Raw genomic sequence first — 21,011 nt, 5'->3', positions numbered from 1 at the left:
ATTAATACAAGTTTCTTTTGAAATTCTTTTTTTATTAGTGGAAGCACACACTTTTTCTAAGGATATCAAATTATCAACACAGTTTTTCCAAGTCACAATTTTTCTAAGGATATCAAATTGAGACCAAAAAAAACGAATCAAAACGTTGCAACACTTCGCAACACCCTTGATTCATTTTTTTTTGTCTCAATTTGATATTCTCGGAAAAACCGTAAAGATGTAAAATTTTAGAGACGAAAAAGGTATCAAAATAATTTTTATAGGTTTTTTTTATCTTAATTTCAGATATCCGTAAAAAAACTGTAAAATTGAAACAAAATGTGTATAAAAATTGTTGCGATGCATCTTTTTGTTTTAATTTGACATCCAAAGTGCAAATATTAAAAAAAAAGTTTAATTACTCTCATAGTTTACGTATTCTTTGCCAGAAGAGAGAAGATGAATAAATTCGATTTTGCAAAAGAGTTGGCTGACGAGTTTGAGGTATAGAGCATAGCACTCATCTCTATAAAAGAAAAGTATTTAAATTTGGCGACTCCGTGAATTCAAGAAGAGAATAGCTCATTACGTCTTCCACTAGAACGAATTTTCTCCTCATTAAATATCTTCTTGAGAGAATTTTTTAAAGCCGACTGGGTGTAACAGTTTTAAAAACAGAATAGATAATTGATCTCGGAAAATAAAGGTCTTATTTAAAATCGGGTTAATAGTGTTTGAATAACTGCGCTAGTAAGAAATTCCTTTTTTTTTATAATTATATTCCCGTATAAAAATTGTTATATGTAGAATTATGAAAATAATATATAGAATTTTCTTAATTTAGAAAAAACAAAGTTACAAATTGTATCTTCAGGGTTCGAACTAGGTCCGTAAATTACGTAAAAGTCCGTAAATTTGCTTGAAGTCCGTAAAAGTCCATTTTTTTCTAAAAAAAAGGTTCCGCAAAGTCCGTAATTTGATTGAAAAATGAGAAAAAATTCGTAAATTGTACAATATAATTTGGAGAATTTAAGAGAAATTACAAATAATTCCAGAAATTCAAATATTTTCAAAATTCAATTATTTTCAACAATTTTAATAAAATTCTTGTCAAAATTTCAATTACTTTCAAAAATTTTCCTCAATTTAATGATTTTCAAAATCTGCTATTTTTTAATAAAAGTTTTCAAAAGAATTCAATTATTTAAAAAAGATTTTTATACAATACTTCACAATAATTCAATTACTTTCACTGATAATAACATTTTCCATGAAAATTCAATTTTTTTACAAAAATTGTTTAATAAAATTCTAAGCAAGAATTCAATTATTTTCATAAGTAGGGGAACATAGTCTAGGTCGGCCACCTTTTTGACTTTTGTTTATAACTTTTTTTTAAAAATGAATTTGGACAATTGAAGTATATGGTTGGAAAGTCCTGTTTAATAGGAACATTTTTTCTGTACAAAGTAAATTGACAGGTTTAAAAATGAAAAAGTTATAAAGATTTAAAAAAAAAAAAATTTGTAGTCCAGGTTGGCCATTACAGTCAAGGTCGGCCATGTTTAAAATTCAAAGGGCATTAATCGTTAAAAAATAAAATAACATGTTTGGAGTTACGGAAAATTGATTCTTTATTGTTTACAGTTTGTAACTTAATGAAATAACAAAATAATAACAATAAACAATATAAAAAAATAAATATAAATAAAAAAAAGTTTTGCACTAAAATATTAATAAAATTAAATAAAAATATTAATAAGATGATCAATTATATTATGAGTTATACAGAATTGCAGTTTTTGCAAATGAAGTAGCTCGTCCTCAACTTTGCGCATTTTAAACACATAGTGGCCGACCTTGACAGTAAGTAACATTACCGAATTGTTGTAACCATAAAGAAATACGTTTCGGGATTCGATTTTTTACTTTGTTTTCCTTTCAACCATGAGTCCCACAAATTTTCTGCATACTTGCCTTGACGATTCAATTTGTTTTTTATCTTTTATTAATGGTTTTTCACATTATGCACAAAACTTTTTTTGAGCTTTTTTTGTACCGACGTCACAGAAAACACAATTTTCGATTCTCCGAAAATGTAATTGAACAAAAAGTTAGGTTTCACTAAGACAAGCTTCGACAAAAATGCGCGTAGGTGGCGCTAGTGAACTTGACAAAAAAACGCGAGTGGCCTACCTAGACAGTAGGCCAACCTTGACTACATTCCCCTATAATAAAACTCATCGAAGAATTTCAATTACTTTTGATACTATTTTAAACCAATAAATCAAAAAATACAATTATTTTCACAAATAAACTTTTCCACAAGAATTTAATTAATTAAAATAAAATCTTCATAATATTAATTATATTTCGAAAACATTAATTATTTAAAACAATGTTTATAAAATTCTTATGAAAAATTCAATTATTTTCAAAAATAACAAAATTTTTCACAGAAATTCAATTCTTTTTAAACATTTTAATAAAATTTTTCACAATAATTCAATTATTTATTTATTTATTTAAGATTATTATACGAGTTATTATTTTCATAAATAATAAAACTCTATACTCAGGAATTCAATTATTTTTGAAAATTTTAGTAAAATTCTTTACAACTATTCAATTATTTTCATAAATAATAAAATTCATCGCAGGATTTCAATTATTTTTACTACAATTTTACAGGAAATGCTCAAAAAATGTAATTATTCTTACAAAAATTAATTTCATTTCCTCGAGAAAATTAATTATTTAAAAAAAATGTTCTTTCAAAATTCTTTGGAAGAATTCAATTATTTACAAAAATATTAAAATTTTTCACAGGATTTCAATTATTTTCAAATATTTTAATAAAATTGTTGGGAAGAAATTTATTATTTTAAATACAATTTTAATTACAGTTTTTGAAATAATTCAATTATTCTTTTAGATTTTAATAAAAAAATTGTTTCCAAGAATTAAATTGTTTACATAAATAATTCTTCGAAAGAATTCAATTATTAAAGATAAATAACAAAATTATTCCCGAAAATTCTATTATTTTGAGGCATTTTAACAAAATTCTTTGCAAAATTCAATTATATTTATATAAATAACAATATTTGTCACAAGAATTTAACTATTTTTCTTTTTGCAATTCAATGCTTTTCAATATCTACTATTTTAATAAAATTTTCCAAAAGAATACAATTATTTAAAAATATTTAATAATATTCTACGCAAACCTTTAATTACTTTTATAAAATAATAACTATTTCATAGGAAATCAATTATTTAAAAAAAAATTTTACCAATTTCTTCGCAATCATTCAATTATTTTCATAAATAATAAAATTTCTACAGGGATTCAATTATTTTCGTAAATTAATTAATTCTTTTTAGGAATTCAATTATTTTCATAAATAATAAAACTCATTGCCAAATGTCAATTAATTTTATTACAATTATAATAGAAATTAATTCAATTTCAAGAAACATGCAATTATTCAATTAATGGTTTTTTTGTATTTAAAATTTCAAATAATTGAATTCTAGTAGAATTTTTTAATAAAAATTGATTAATTAATTAATCTAGAAATAATTGAATTTTGAAAAGGTTTAAAATTAAAATCTTGTAAAATCTGAATTTTTCTTATGTTTTACTAACAATTCTGTGGAATTAATTATTTTTGAGAAAATTTAATTGTCTATTTTTTTTGTAGATTGTAAATTTTAAACAAATGAATTTGAAAATTCTCAAAGAAATTTTGCAAAAATTATTAAAAATAATGCATTTATAGAAGAATTTTAGTTAAAAACAGGGAAAAAAATTTAATTTTGGAAAAGTTACAAATATTATTGTAGAAATTCAATTATTTTCATAAATAAGAAAACTCATTGCAAAATTTTAATTAATTTTATTACAATTTTAATCAAAGTTCTCGAAAATTGTAATTATTTTCAAAAATTTTATTAAAATTCGTTAAATGAATTCAATTTTAACAATTAAAAAAAAAAAATGCAGTTATTCAATAAATGGTTTTTTTTTGCATTTAAATAATTGAATTCTAGTAGAATTTTCTAATAAAAATTGATTTAAAAATGGATTCCAGTTAAAATTTTAGATTATAATTGAATTTATCTAAAGTATTTTATTGTTTATGAAAATATTTGAATATTTGCTTAGAATTCTATTCTAATTCTTCTATATAATTGAACTCTTTTGTGAATAAATTTTATTAAAATATAGATAGATATTAAAAATAATTAAATTTTGAAAATAATTTAATCGTTTCTAAGAATTTTATTAAAATTGTTTAGAATAATTTTTTTATTTCAACTTTTAGCGAATTTAAAGTTGTGCAAATTCTCAAAAAAAAAAAAAAAGGAAAAAAGTAGTTTTTAATATCACAAATCTAAAAAAAAAATATCGGCGCGAAATTCAAAGAAAAGAAAATTTAATTAATGCGGAGAATCTTAAACTATTAAGAATTGCTTTAGAGTTGCTATCAGTTGCCGATGGCAAAACTTTCCTTTCTGTGTTCATTTCAAAATATCAAACATTGAAAAATTTGCAGTACTGAAAAGTTTACAGTATATGAATTATAATAATAAATCTCTCTCTAAAATGGCATATAAGCTTTAAAAAGCAGAGGGATTTCAAAGAGCGATTGAAATGTAGTCGAAAACGATGAATATTCCTTCCATAACCTACGCTTCTAAATCGCATACACGTATTTTACATGGTGGAAGCAAAAGTACTTTGTATCGAGAGATGATATACGCTTGATAACGGAAAATGTTATTTGTGTAGACAAATTATCAGCCAAATCGATGAAACCAGTTTTACAGCGAGCACTCAAATTGCTTTCGATCGATTAGCCGGAAAATAAGAGGATTTTTTCGCCATTAAATTTTTAAATCACATTTTGACATATTATTTAAAAAGTTAACTATAATGTATTTTAATAGGGATGATTTATTCATAGCGCATACTAAGGGAATGATACATTTAAAATCTGATCAAAATTTTTATATAAAAAGAATAGAAAAACATATTTTAGAACTAAAGAATAAATTTTTAATTTCTTTCAAAATAATTTAAGGTTTCTTTTCAGATGTTGAGGATTTATTGGGAAAACCGGTTCAAAAGGAACTTGCGTCCGAAACGGGGTTGGATGTGGCTCTTGATGCACTCTTAGATGTAGCAAATGGTAAAGTAAACATTAAAAATATTTAGTCCTAACTATATTATCTCATCAAGAAGAAAATTTAATTCCCTAAAGTTTTCAACGTTTAATAAAAAGTATATTTGGTTTATTTAACAACGTTCAAAATTTGTAAATTATATTTAATTTCATTCACTGTTTAGTTAAAAAAAAATTCGTTGTCAAATTGCAACGAATTGGTATCAAAAAGTGGCTCATAATTTGATCCAAATTTTTTGCATCATTTATTCATTTTGATCAAATTTTGTATCAATTTAATATTGTCAAGAAAACACTATTGTCAATTAATTTTAAACTACACAGTTTCAAGTTTGTCGTCTAATTTTTTATGTTAATTTCAATATTAGTTTATCCAACAGTTTTGATAAATAAATAGTTTGTTTATCAGTTTTAATTTCTTAGAATGTAATGCAATTTTCGCTGATAAGCTGAATTTGCACAAGCTACCAACTGACAACTGCAGAAATTAACAGATTAGTAGTTCAGTCCTGATGCAGTCAGACGACGTCGACGCTCAGAGAGAACAATTGAGTTTAAACTTTTTATTCTGTGGCATGTGCGGTTGCCGTTGTTAAATTTCTATCTGTACCGAAAAAAACGTCCACGAAATAATTTTCGCATTATTCCATAGTCGACCAGTTTTTGAAAAAAAACACAATTTTTTCGAAAAAAATTTCAAAAAAAAAAACAACAAAAGTGAATATGTGTGGAAAATTCATACACAGAACTGATGTGGGTTTCTATGTTAAGTGACCCTCTTGGACTGAAACTCTGAGTTAACTAACTGTATATTAAGTGCATTAGACTTTGTGTCTGCCAAAGTCCGTGGTTCCCTCATTCCCCATAGCGAGCACCATTCTTTCCCATTCGCACATTCTCCACTGAAGCTTTAACGAATTTACATTATTATTTCCCTCTTTGCTAGAAAATAATGTTGTAAAATATTTATATATCAATTCAACATTTATGGTCATGTCCGCTGATTTTTAAAAATGATAAAAACGAAAAAATAATAAGACTAAGAGTGACACAGAAAATTTTATAGTAACTTTTAAGTAGCAGCAGGTCCACCCGTATTCTATCAGACAATTGAAAGTAGGGAAAAACAATATTAAAAATTTATTTTCTCTAATTTGAGTCATGTTTTTCATTTGAAACTTAACTAAGTTGTTAATGGGGTGTTGCTGTACAACATCCGGAAGCATAGAGAATTTTATTTTAGATTTTAAGTAGTAGCAGGTCCACCCGTAATCTATCAGACAATTGAAAATAGGGAAAAACATTATTAAAAATTTGTTTTCTCTAATTTGAGTAATGTTTTTCATTTGAAACTTAACTGATTTCTTGGTGGGGTGTTTCTGTACAACATCCGGAAGCATAGAGAATTTTATTTTTGATTTTAAATAGTAGCAGGTCCACCCGTATTCTATCAGACAATTGAAAGTAGGGAAAAACAATATTAAAAATTTATTTTCTCTAATTTGAGTCATGTTTTTCATTTGAAACTTAACTTAGTTGTTAATGGGGTGTTGCTGTACAACTTCCGGAAGCATAGAGAATTTTATTTTCGATTTTAAGTAGTAGCAGGTCCACCCGTATTCTGTCAGACAATTGAAAATAGAGAAAAACATTATTAAAAATTTATTTTCTCTAATTTGAGTAATGTTTTTCATTTGAAACTTAACTGATTTCTTGGTGGGGTGTTGCTGTACAACATCCGGAAGCATAGAGAATTTTTATTTTCGATTTTAAGTAGTAGCAGGTCCACCCGTATTCTATCAGACAATTGAAAATAGGGAAAAACATTATTAAAAATTTATTTTCTCTAATTTGAGTAATGTTTTTCATTTGAAACTTAACTGAGTTGTTGGTGGGGTGTTGCTGAACAACAACCTGAAGCATAGAGAATTTTATTTTTGATTTTAAGTAGTAGCAGGTCCACCCGTATTCTATCAGACAATTGAAAATAGGGAAAAACATTATTAAAAATTCATTTTCTCTATTTTGAGTAATGTTTTTCATTTGAAACTTAACTGAGTTGTTGGTGGGGTGTTGCTGAACAACATCCGGAAGCATAGAGAATTTTATTTTCGATTTTAAGTAGTAGCAGGTCCACCCGTATTCTATCAGACAATTGAAAATAGGGAAAAACAATATTAAAAGTTTATTTTCTCTAATTTGGGTAATTTTTATCATTTGAAACTTAACTGAGTTGTTATTGGGGTGTTTCTGAACAACAACCTGAAGCATAGAGAATTTTATTTTTGATTTTAAATAGTAGCAGGTCCACCCGTATTCTATCAGACAATTGAAATAGGGAAAAACAATATTAAAAATTCATTTTCTCTAATTTGAGTAATGTTTTTCATTTGAAACTTAACTAAGTTGTTAATGGGTTGTTGCTGTACAACATCCGGAAGCATAGAGAATTTTATTTTCGATTTTAAGTAGTAGCAGGTCCACCCGTATTCTATCAGACAATTGAAAATAGGGAAAAACATTATTAAAAATTTGTTTTCTCTAATTTGAGTAATGTTTTTCATTTGAAACTTAACTAAGTTGTTAATGGGTTGTTGCTGTACAACATCCGGAAGCATAGAGAATTTTATTTTTGATTTTAAGTAGTAGCAGGTCCACCCGTATTCTATCAGACAATTGAAAATAGGGAAAAACATAATTAAAAATTCATTTTCTCTATTTTGAGTAATGTTTTTCATTTGAAACTTAACTGAGTTGTTGGTGGGGTGTTGCTGAACAACATCCTAAAACATAAAAAATTTTATTTTATATTTTAAGTAGTAGCAGGTCCACCCGTATTCTATCAGAAAATTGAAAATAGGGAAAAACATTATTAAAAATTTGTTTTCTCTAATTTGAGTCATGTTTTTTATTTGAAACTTAACTAAGTTGTTGGTGGGGTGTTGCTGAACAACATCCTAAAACATAAAAAATTTTATTTTCGATTTTAAGTAGTAGCAGGTCCACCCGTATTCTATCAGACAATTGAAAATAGGGAAAAACAATATTAAAAGTTTATTTTCTCTAATTTGGGTAATTTTTATCATTTGAAACTTAACTGAGTTGTTGGTGGGGTGTTGCTGAACAACAACCTGAAGCATAGAGAATTTTATTTTTGATTTTAAATAGTAGCAGGTCCACCCGTATTCTATCAGACAATTGAAAATAGGGAAAAACAATATTAAAAATTCATTTTCTCTAATTTGAGTAATGTTTTTCATTTGAAACTTAACTAAGTTGTTAATGGGTTGTTGCTGTACAACATCCGGAGGCATAGAGAATTTTATTTTCGATTTTAAGTAGTAGCAGGTCCACCCGTATTCTATCAGACAATTGAAAATAGGGAAAAACATTATTAAAAATTCATTTTCTCTATTTTGAGTAATGTTTTTCGTTTGAAACTTAACTAAGTTGTTAATGGGGTGTTGCTGTACAACATCCGGAAGCATAGAGAATTTTATTTTCGATTTTAAGTAGTAGCAGGTCCACCCGTATTCTATCAGACAATTGAAAATAGGGAAAAACATTATTAAAAATTTGTTTTCTCTAATTTGAGTCATGTTTTTTATTTGAAACTTAACTAAGTTGTTAATGGGGTGTTGCTGTACAACTTCCGGAAGCATAGAGAATTTTATTTTCGATTTTAAGTAGTAGCAGGTCCACCCGTATTCTATCAGACAATTGAAAATAGGGAAAAACAATATTAAAAATTCATTTTCTCTAATTTGAGTAATTTTTATCATTTGAAACTTAACTGAGTTGTTGGTGGGGTATTGCTGAACAACAACCTGAAGCATAGAGAATTTTATTTTTGATTTTAAATAGTAGCAGGTCCACCCGTATTCTATCAGACAATTGAAAATAGGGAAAAACAATATTAAAAGTTTATTTTCTCTAATTTGGGTAATGTTTTTCATTTGAAACTTAACTAAGTTGTTAATGGGTTGTTGCTGTACAACATCCGGAAGCATAGAGTATTTTATTTTTGATTTTAAGTAGTAGCAGGTCCACCCGTATTCTATCAGACAATTGAAAATAGGGAAAAACATTATTAAAAATTCATTTTCTCTATTTTGAGTAATGTTTTTCATTTGAAACTTAACTGAGTTGTTAATGGGTTGTTGCTGTACAACATCCGGAAGCATAGAGAATTTTATTTTCGATTTTAAGTAGTAGCAGGTCCACCCGTATTCTATCAGACAATTGAAAATAGGGAAAAACATTATTAAAAATTCATTTTCTCTATTTTGATTAATGTTTTTTATTTGAAACTTAACTGAGTTGTTAATGGGGTGTTGCTGTACAACTTCCGGAAGCATAGAGAATTTTATTTTCGATTTTAAGTAGTAGCAGGTCCACCCGTATTCTATCAGACAATTAAAAATAGGGAAAAACATTATTAAAAATTCATTTTCTCTATTTTGAGTAATGTTTTTCATTTGAAACTTAACTGAGTTGTTGGTGGGGTGTTGCTGAACAACATCCTAAAACATAAAAAATTTTATTTTATATTTTAAGTAGTAGCAGGTCCACCCGTATTCTATCAGAAAATTGAAAATAGGGAAAAACATTATTAAAAATTTGTTTTTTCTAATTTGAGTCATGTTTTTTATTTGAAACTTAACTAAGTTGTTGGTGGGGTGTTGCTGAACAACATCCTAAAACATAAAAAATTTTATTTTCGATTTTAAGTAGTAGCAGGTCCACCCGTATTCTATCAGACAATTGAAAATAGGGAAAAACAATATTAAAAGTTTATTTTCTCTAATTTGGGTAATTTTTATCATTTGAAACTTAACTGAGTTGTTGGTGGGGTGTTGCTGAACAACAACCTGAAGCATAGAGAATTTTATTTTTGATTTTAAATAGTAGCAGGTCCACCCGTATTCTATCAGACAATTGAAAATAGGGAAAAACAATATTAAAAATTCATTTTCTCTAATTTGAGTAATGTTTTTCATTTGAAACTTCACTAAGTTGTTAATGGGTTGTTGCTGTACAACATCCGGAGGCATAGAGAATTTTATTTTCGATTTTAAGTAGTAGCAGGTCCACCCGTATTCTATCAGACAATTGAAAATAGGGAAAAACATTATTAAAAATTTGTTTTCTCTAATTTGAGTCATGTTTTTTATTTGAAACTTAACTAAGTTGTTAATGGGGTGTTGCTGTACAACTTCCGGAAGCATAGAGAATTTTATTTTTGATTTTTAATAGTAGCAGGTCCACCCGTATTCTATCAGACAATTGAAAATAGAGAAAAACAATATTAAAAATTCATTTTCTCTAATTTGGGTAATTTTTTTCATTTGAAACTTAACTGAGTTGTTAATGGGGTGTTGCTGTACAACATCCTGATGCATAGAGAATTTTATTTTTGATTTTAAATAGTAGCAGGTCCACCCGTATTCTATCAGACATTTTTTCTGAATTATTTAAATTGTTTACAAAGTAACTGCCGAAAAAAATGGTTAATTATTAATTTTTCAAAGTATTGCGGACTTGAGCCTCTTAAGCCAAACAGTAATCAATGTTAAGAAAATAAAAAATAAAAAACTAATGTTTTTGAAATTGTGTACGGCAATAAAGTTTGGTTATAAAATTTTCAGCCACTCACGAACTCTCAACAAGAACTGCCACCTTATTGAAAGAAGGAGAGCGAGCACGAAATCTCGGAATTGAATTGAGTCGAGAAGCCGATGATATCCGTCGAGAATTGGAGGTTACAGCAAAGGGTTGTCCTCAGCAGGACCGATCCTTATGTGCAATTCTGAATCCTTCGGGTTTGGATCTGAATCTGGCCCTGCGACTCGAACGGGTGAACAATCCGGAGACAATTATTCAACCCCTTTCATCCCTTAATTAAGACGAAGGAGTCACTGTCCTTTTGTAGTTTAAGTCTTGCCTTACCCCAAACCCTTATTTCTAAGCTTCCGGTTGGAGAGGCGAACTTTGTACAAGGAATATGTTAGGTAATCCCATCCGAGTTCAAAAGAAATGTTCAAACTTGCAAAAAAAGCCGAGTGTAAATCTAAATTTTATATATACTCTCCACCTTTCCAAAAGAGAACCTTACTTCCTTTTTTAGTGTTTTTTTTTAGTTTCTTTTAAGATTCTGTTGGTTTTTTTTATTTTTTTTTAAGTTTCCTTCACTGAGAGAACGATTTATTTAATTCAAACATTAGAAACAAATTTTGTTTAAATCAAATTATAAATTATTCAGGGCTGCAATGATTTAAATCAACTTGATTTAAATCATGATTTAAATCTTGATTTAAATCTTGCCATTAAAATCATGATTTAAATCAAACTGAAAAATGCATTAGAAACAGAAAAGTTTGCAAAATTAGTATTTTTGTTTAAAGTTTTGAATTCAAAAAAAATAAAAAAGAATACATTACAGAGATAATATAATGAATATCATAATTATTAGTTTTGTTTATTTGACTCAAATTAGGGAAAAACTGGAAATCATAGAATTTTTTTGTTCAGGGAAAAGTTAGGAAATTTTAAACGAAAAAAAATACAAATTTAAAAACTTTGATAAATGTCAATTTAGTTTTTGTATTTAGACTCTTTTGTATAATATTTGAGAAAACGGGCATTGGCGGTTATATAACTTATTGAGTACGATTTCAATTGTAAATTTGCATTAACTTTTTTTATAATAAAAGTTTTAAACACATTAAAATTTTTTGTAACAAACAATTTTTAATTATCTTATGTTTTTTTTTATAAATAAAATTATTACTTAAAAAGCATTATTACATTTTTAATTATCAATGCTGAATATTAAATAATTTAAAAATTTATTAATCAGAGAAACCGAAAAATTAGTCAGGATGTGTCAGAGAATTCTTAAAATGAAATTTTCCATCCACCCTATTTTATTATTAATTTTATCATTTTTAATATTAAAAAAACGAACTACTTAAATAATGAAATATTTTAAAAATTAAAAAAAAATGATTTAAATCAAAAAAATCCGATTTAAATCAAAAAAATCGGATTGTTTTGATTTTTTTAAAAAAATCATGATTTTTATCAGCCCTGAAATTATTTATATTGAGGTTTGAATCAAACAAAGCTTTTAAACAAATTTTTTGTTTCAACCAAAACAAATATTTTTTCAAAATATGTTTAAAACGTAATAATTATTCAAACAAATAATATTTTTGAATCAAAGCAGTAGATATTTTCTATATACATTAGGATTAAGATTACAAACAAACAAACTAATTTTAATTAAAAAAAATTACACTGAGAAAAAATGTTTCTTAAATCGTAACACTTTTGATTTTCTTTGATATCCTTAGAAAAACTGGTAATATTAAAATTTTCTTCCTTTATTCCCTTTATAGTAATAAATCAGTTTCTGAGATCAACAGTTTGTGTAAAGTGGCGCACTTAATTTTGATTTTAATTTGCTTTAGGCTGCTAATAAAAGATCTGTGTGTAATCCCAGATAAAAAGTGATACTGTAATACAAAGCTGAAATGGCAAGAAAGCCAATTATAGGGTCAGATTAAAAACTTGCACCAAACGAAGGTTGCTATAGAAATAAAAAAAAAAAAAGAAACGTTAACTTTATTTCCTTTACCTGGCAATCGACGAGATTATTTAGGTCGAGGAAAATAGATTTTTTTCAAAGAAACTTGTCCTATTTTTGTGTCATAATTCTTGTTTCGTCGCCTTATATACTTGCGACAAAATCAGAACGGATCTTTTAGTTTTTTGAAACGAAATTTTCCAAGATAATCAACTTTGATTTTTAGTAATTACTTTTTATCTCGTGGATGAATTATTATTTAATTTACTTTCTATTTTTCGTTTTAGTATATTTATTATTTATTTATAATACCTGATATTAATAATAAAATATTATATACCTATAATGTTCTGAAAATCTAAACGTTCGAAAAAACAAAATTTATTTACCTTTTCTTTAAATTCTAATATTTATTGTAAAATCTTTATTGTCAAGTAACAAAAAAAGTATTATAAAGATTCTAATTAATTTTGTTATTGCTTTTTATTATTGAATTCCTGAGAAGAATTTTTTTATTCATGAAAATTATTGAATTTTGACTACAATTTTATTAGAATTTTTGAAAATAATTGAATTTCTACAAGGAATTTTGTTATTAATGAAAATAATTGAATTTGTTATTTATGATAATAATTTATTTTTACCAAGAACGTTATTATAATTTTTGAAAATAATTGATTATCTACAAAGAATTTTGTTATTTATGAAAATAATTAAGTTTTTCGAAAGAATTGAATTCTTGGAAAGAATTTTGTAATTCATAAAAATAGTTTAATTTTGCCAAGAATTATATTAGAATTTTTTAACATAATCGATTGTATTTTAACATAATTTTGTTATTTATAAAAATAATTAAGTTAATGGGAAGAAATTTATTAATCTTTTGAAAATAATTGAATTCTTGCAAAGAATTTTGCTATTTATGAAAATAATTTAATTTTTTAAAGAAATTTTAATAAAAATTATTTAAATAATTGAATTTTTCCGAACGAGATTGAATTCTTGCAAAAAATTTTGTTATTCACGATAATAATTGAATTTTATTAAAATTTTTGAAAATAATTGAATTTTTGCGAAAAATTTTGTTACAATTTTTCAAAAAAAATTTACTTTTTGCCAAAAATTTTGCTATTTATGAAAAAAAATTGAATTTTTGGGAAAAATTTTGTTACAATTTTAAAAAATAATTAAATTCTTGCAAAGAATTTTGTTATTCATGATAATAATTAAATTTTATTAAAATATTTTGAAAATTATTGAATTTTTGCGAATAATTTTGTTTAAATTTTTGAAAATAATTGAATTCTTGCAAAGAATTTTGTTATTCACGATAATAATTGAATTATATCAAGAATATTATTAAAATTTTTAAAAATAATTGAATTTTTGACAAGAATTTTGCTATTTATGAAAATAATTGAATGTTTGCGAAAAATTTTGTAACACTTTTGAAAATTTTCAATACTGTTACAAAATTTGTTACAAAATTGAATTTTTGCGAAAAATGTTATTACAATTTTTGAAAGTAATTTAATTCTTGCGAAGAATTTTGTTATTTAATAAAATAAATGAATTTTCCTAAGAATTTTATTCGAATTTTTGAAAATATTTGAATTGCTACGAATATTTTGTTTCTTTGTGGAAATAATTAATTTCTTGGGAAGAATTTTATTAAAATTTGATTCAATGATTTAATTTCTAGATAATAAGAAATAATTGTTCCTCTTAAAAATTATTTTCAGCTAGTGAGAGACGATCGACTTTTACGATTAAAAGCCTCCTCGAGAGAAAATTTAACAGAAGCTGGACGACAAGCTCGAGGGGAATATCTCTATGTCCCTAATCATGTTTCAAGAATAACGTTAGATGCTCGAAATCGTAAGTATTTTGTAAATTATTTTACCACGCGTTTTAAAATATCTAAACTAGGTTTTTATAATTTTTGTCATTGTCAATTTGTTTTCTATTTATTAATATCAAAATTATATTCATGTTACATGATGTAACAATAGCTAGAAAGAAAGATGGGGTCAGGTTACGGGAGCACGGTAACTTCTGAAACGGGTCAATAGACAGGACAGTGTAAAACTTAAAGAAACTTGGCAAACACTCTCGGATAACCGATTTTAAACTTCTCGGGTGCAATGGGCCGTTAGGCAATCTCGAATTTTTAATGTTTGTTTATGTATGTATCATACTTTTCAATTCAAAAATACGACATTTTTTCGGGTTTTATTTAAAAATTTAATATATAAAATTGTATATGTAGCGTGAACTTTGAAGAAATAAGAGATCCAAAGTTGATACCAAAAATGTGAATCAATTTATGATTTGATCCACATTTTTTTATATAAAAATTCTTTGCTATTTGATACTTTCAAGTTGACAATGTTAAATTTATAAACTTTTTTATAAATTCTTCCAAACTAAAATTTAGATAATTTTATATAAACTTACAGATGTGACTTTCACAATAAGTTGTACCCGATATCCATTTTGAAGCTGCGCTCGTAGTTTTCGTCATCTTCGGAATAAAAAACTAGTAGTTTGTCATCTTTGGAATAAGAAAAACATTCACTCGCGATTTTAAGAATTTCGATGAGCACTCCCGAACCACGTGTTTACTAACTGGACAAAGGAACAACATTTTACAATATTATAAAAACGATCGCGGTTATAAGTATTACGACACTCCCGAAAATCGCAAAGATTTTCTAATTTTATCAAAAAATGCTAATATGTAGTAAAATTTTACACCCTTAATTTCATTCGCTCTCGCGATTTTAAGAATTTTGAACACTCCCGGAATTTACATTAAAACAGAAATTAAAATTTAGAACTGAGAAAAAATTTAAAAACACGTGGACGAACTTTGTTAGCATAATAAATCGACCTCCTTTCGTACACCGCCAACCTGAAAAAGAAGAATAAAGATATTTTTATTGGCGTAATAATGTATCGGCCCCTTCCGTCCACTGCCAACGTTAAAACGAAAAAGAATAAGAAAGACACTTCTATTGACAACGTTGCCACAAAAAATTAATTTTGTTTTTCCCTCTTTTTCCCTGATTTCAAGATAAAATGTTGACTTTTTCTTTGACACTAAAGAATTCTCTGACTCACTCTAAAAATTATTAGATACTCAAAAAAAGTTCTATTATTACATTTATTTACGAATTTCTTTAATTGTGAAATTATTCGAAAACATCAATAATTTTATTTAAAATAAATATATTAAATCAGTATTATTTTCCAATAGGACTTAAAATTTACAAAAATTTCAAATTTAATCCTTTTGAAATTCAATAAATTTTAAGAATATTATAAAATTTTTCAATAAAAAAATTCAATTATTTACTATATATAAATTTTAATAAAATCCTTCGCAAGAATTTAATTATTTTTACAAGTTGTAAAAAATTTCACATCAATTCAATTATTATAAGAAATGTAATAAAATTCGTTGCAAAAATTCAATTGTTTTCATAAATAATAAAATTCTTCACAGGATAAACAATTATTTCAAAAAAAAATTTAATAAAAATTCGTTGCAAGTCTTCAATTGATTTTCCTAATTAATAAAATTCTTCACAGAATTCTTCCTTAGAAATTTTTATATGCCAATGAGATAAAAACATTTTTTTAATTTTAAGTTAAAATTTTCTTAAAAATCTTTAACAGGCAAAATTCCAGAATGTTTTTTTAAATAAAAAAAATAATTAACTGTTCCTAAACTGTGGCAAAAACAAATATAATTAATATCTGAGTCATTAAAATTAATTTATGTCACAATTTATAAAAAGTAACCACATCCGACAATCAGCAGAAGATGAAAAATTATTTTTTGAGCAAACTTTTTCTTCTGTTTACTAACAATTGTTAGTCAAAACATTTTTTACTGGTCCTAACCTACCACCAGAACAATTCCAATAATTATCTGAGTCATCAAAATTAATTTATGTCACAATTTATAAAAAGTAACCACAGCCGACAATCAGCAGAAGATGAAAAATTATTTTTTGACCAAACTTTATCTTCTGTTTATTAACAATTATTAGTTGAAAAAATTTTTACTGGTCCTAACTTATTACTAGAACAATTCCAATTAATATCTGTGTCATTAAAATTAATTTGAATTCCCTGACCTGTGGCAACCCTGATTGTCGCAATTTATCGGTCCTCTTCCGTACGCTAATAACTTTAAAAAGAAAAATAAGAATATTTTTCTGATAATATACACTAATATTACATATATTACAGATATTACAGATTTACACCGAATGAAAATAAAATATTTACACAAGATGTCTCATATACCTATGAGGGGAAAATAATAAATAACTTGAAACTCACTAGTACAGTAAAGAATATACAGTTACTAAATAAACATCCATTAAAACCCTCGATGTGTATGTATAATGTTTTGATTGATATTGAAAACGTAATTGTTCAATATTGACGAATATCTCGACTTTTCTAATCCGACATTTTCACCCACACCGATCCTCACACCAAAAAAGAAGTGACAGCAACCGTCGAATCGATAAAACTACAGTTTTTTGTATAAAGAAAGGATTATACCCCCACAGCACTGAAACTTTCCTAAAAATTTATTAAATATTTACTTGCAATATTCGGAATATTTAATTGCAATGTTTATTGAAAGTTGTGTACAGATTTAAATGTCCCGATTAAATAAATGTTTAGCGCGAAGCTTTCCTGAACATTTCAATAAAATCTTCGCATAATCTTCGCATAAATCTTCACATGTAATTCATGTTCAGGAAATGTTCAGGAAAGCTTCGCGCTAAACATTTATTTGATCGGGACATTTAAATCTTTACACAATTTTCACTAAACTTTTCAGTTAAATATGATGAATATTGCAAGTAAATATTTAATAAATTTTTAGGAAAGTTTCAGTGCTGTGGGGGTATTCTCCGTAAAAATCCCACACAAAAATATTTTCTACGTAAATAATGTCAAAAAACTAAAATAAGAGGATCATTTAGAATTTTACATTTGATTCTGTTTTTAATATTGTCAGAAGAGGAAATTCGTTAAGGGAATGCCAGAGTCAATTGGTCTTTTCCATTGAAGCTTTTATGGAAGAAGACTCGACTTTGACAGCCCTTTAAGAATTGTTAATAAATTTTGTTCGTAGACTTAATAAATGCCTTTTATGTGCAGAGCGAGTTATCTTGATATGGATGTAAATGTGATATTTCTTTTTTTTTTTTTTTTGCAGAAATTCGTCGAGAGATTAATGGTATACGTGCGAAAATTTTTGACGAGGCACGTAATATTGAAACGAGCAGCACTGGACTAACAAAACAATTGGATTCTACTCGAAATATTATTAATCAAGCCATTCCTTACATTACGATTTTTGAACAAATCCGATGGCTCGTTGGTGTTGGTAAGTTACACAAATTTTCCTTTTTCTATTCTATATTTATTCTCATTAATAGAATAGTGAAGCAATCCGAGAAAACAAAAACTTCTTTTCTTCCAAAATTTAATAAACTATAAATATAAATAACTACTGCAAAATATAACTTCTTACTCGGGTTTTCTATCCCTATAGGAACTTTTTAATAAATAAATGGAAAATAAATAGAACAAATAGAATAAATAATAAAATAAATAGAATAGTAAAGGGAAATTTTTATCGTTTTCATTCCTATGAAATCTGATTGCTCATCACTTTTTCAATTTAACAATGAAGATATTTATATTCTTCAGAGTGATAAAAAAAAAAGTGTGCAAAGTTAAATGAAAAGTGGAACTAGAGAAAAGTGAGAAAAGATTGATAAATCTTCTTTTTCTCTTTCAATATTGAAAGATGTTCTCGAGTTAGAGATGTTCGACGTTTTAAAGTAGAAAATGGAGTGGAAAGAAGAGTGATAATAAATTACACGTTTGGTTTTTCCGAAACACAGGTACTGTAATGTGTGTTTTGCTGGTATGGTCGTTGCTGTTGGGAGCGATTTGCTGTCGTTGCGGAACATCCGAAAATAGAGTGAGACCCACATTATTGTGGTGAGTAAAAAATTTACCTTATATAGTTTTTAAAAAAAGTTAAATTATTTCGAGTAGGGGAAAAAATTTAATTTTTAAAATTCATAAGAAAATTCTGAATTTTGGTATCTTTTTTGTCATAAAATTTCCACGAATTCTAATCTAGTAAGAAAAGAACAAAATTAAATTTTTATGGCAACCCTGATTAACTATTCACATACGAATTAACTATTGGAAAAAAAGATTTGTTAAAATTTAAATAATTATTCATTCCCCCGTTATATATATATAATATCCGATCATTTATCACATGAAATAATTAATATGCATGTCAAAACAGCGCGGTATTATTCAGCTGTATAATTTCAATCGCACTGTGGTTGGTCATAATTTGTGCTTTGGCTTTGTCAAGTCACACTGAAATGCTTCTGTGTCGACCTCTTTATGATCCCGAATATCGGACGATGGAAGCAATTTTAGAAACTCAAGCATTTCTCGGAAGGCGAATGAGTGTGCCGCTAAAGGATCTCTTCGAGTGAGTCATTAATCTAGAAAAAATAATAAAATAATGTTACAAACAGTTGTTTAAAAAAATGGCTTTTCGTTCTTTTCCTCTTCACGAAAAATACAGAAAATGTCAGCAAAACGAAGCCGCTTATCCAGCATTTCAATTGGGTAGCTCGATAAAATTGGACCAACTCACAGCTCACTGGACTTGGTCCGGATTATCGCGGTCATTTTCTAAATTGAAGGTCGATCTCAAAGGTCTACGAATTTTAACACCAAGTTTGCAACATCGATTGCAAAATTTACTCTACGCTTGCAGTTCTAATCTTACCGAACACAGAATTATGGTGTGTAATAATAACAATAACAAATTGTTAGAAGAATTGAAGATTGAGTTCACAATACAGATTTTTAGGTTATGTCGACACTTTATTAACATTTGAAAATTGTTTAGCGACAGAAAAGCGTCAACATAACCTAAAATTTCCTATTGTTGACATTTGTTTACATTCGATAATTAAAATACTGTCTTTTCCAGATTCAGGGACCAATTTTAAATAAAGATTTGAATGCCCTTTCTGATCAAGTGAGCAATGTAGCGAGACAATTGAGTGACAGAAAAGTGGCAAGGGATTTACAGAGTATTAGCACCTCTATGCGAGAGTTATTATTGAGGAGAGTAAAACCTTTAATGAAAATTCAGGATGAACTTGTTTATCAACTCGCTGGATTGCAATTGCAATTACAGCCCCTCCAGCGACAAGTGAATCAATCCATTTCCCACCTGAAAACGATCCAATATTATATCGACAATCAAGGGGCGAAAATCGCTCAATTGGCACGTATTTCTTTAGTTCACGTTGTTCTTATAGATATAAAGTAATTTCTATTTTCATTACTTCTATTTTTATTCTATCACTGTTGTTATTACCATTACTATCACTTACTGCTACTAATTAATATTATTATTACGTACTATTACTAATTAATATTACTATTACTTACTTTTACTATTACTAATTTTAATTAGTAGGAGAAGATTTGTAATTACTCACTTTTTCTGAAATGACAGAAAACCAAGTCGTACATTGACAGATTAGTCGGTTATTTGGATCAATGGCGCACCAACGTCCTCTCGGAAATGGGAAGCGGAATCGCAAAATGTAGACCCTTATGGGATATTCTTCACGGGGTTCAACTCCTCGTGTGCCAGCATATTTTGGGACCTTTGGTAAATCTATTTTTCTACATTGAACACTAATTTATTGCTAGTTAACACAAAAGTAAACACGGAGAAAAGTTTGTTATTATTTCCGCAATGTTTACTCTTTCGCTCTTCGCTGCCCGTTGCTTTTTTCGACGTAGTATGCGAAAATCACCACAGATGGCAGTAGTGTTTGCTCATGCGCAAAGCGATATTGTCTTGTGAACGGCACTTTAAGTATAAGTGCCAACCGTTAAAACTTAAAATGAAAACTAATAGCACTTTAATAATAATAACAAGAAGAAGAAGAAATTGTTATTTTCTTGAAAATTGTCAATGATTTTATCGATTTTTCTTTAAAGAATGGATTCTGGTTTGCTATTTTTGTTTGCGCGATGACTTTAATGGCAAGTACGCCGACTGCCCATCTTCTTGCTGCGACGTATAAAAAGGAGCCCTCTGACAAAAAGTCTCATCTAATACCACAGAGAATGTAAGTTTTTAACGATTTTAATAAAAT

General features: G+C 26.9%; 2 protein-coding genes across 2 annotated transcripts in view; one reads left to right on the top strand and one right to left on the bottom strand.

Moving 5' to 3' along the window:
- The window catches only part of LOC122506012 (trace amine-associated receptor 1), a gene marked incomplete at its 3' end in the record, with an annotated part of 90,741 nt that extends 70,270 nt beyond the window's left edge, over positions 1 to 20,471 (bottom strand). Inside the window, 2 exon segments of the mRNA XM_043617967.1 lie at positions 15,217 to 15,673; positions 20,343 to 20,471.
- LOC122506011 (prominin-1-A) overlaps positions 1 to 21,011 on the top strand; it is a 32,198-nt gene that overhangs the window by 8,780 nt on the left and 2,407 nt on the right. Inside the window, exons 5-14 of the mRNA XM_043617962.1 lie at positions 5,082 to 5,177; positions 10,820 to 11,028; positions 14,502 to 14,637; positions 18,008 to 18,178; positions 18,702 to 18,801; positions 19,121 to 19,315; positions 19,412 to 19,634; positions 19,826 to 20,125; positions 20,360 to 20,518; positions 20,854 to 20,984. Coding sequence (XP_043473897.1) covers positions 5,082 to 5,177; positions 10,820 to 11,028; positions 14,502 to 14,637; positions 18,008 to 18,178; positions 18,702 to 18,801; positions 19,121 to 19,315; positions 19,412 to 19,634; positions 19,826 to 20,125; positions 20,360 to 20,518; positions 20,854 to 20,984 — 1,720 coding nt within the window. The remainder of the gene's footprint in view (positions 1 to 5,081; positions 5,178 to 10,819; positions 11,029 to 14,501; positions 14,638 to 18,007; positions 18,179 to 18,701; positions 18,802 to 19,120; positions 19,316 to 19,411; positions 19,635 to 19,825; positions 20,126 to 20,359; positions 20,519 to 20,853; positions 20,985 to 21,011) is intronic.

This window comes from Leptopilina heterotoma, unplaced genomic scaffold (assembly GCF_015476425.1).
Source record: "Leptopilina heterotoma isolate Lh14 unplaced genomic scaffold, ASM1547642v1 Lhet_39, whole genome shotgun sequence".
Lineage (NCBI taxonomy): Eukaryota > Metazoa > Arthropoda > Insecta > Hymenoptera > Figitidae > Leptopilina > Leptopilina heterotoma.
This window is presented reverse-complemented; position numbering and strand designations above follow the sequence as displayed.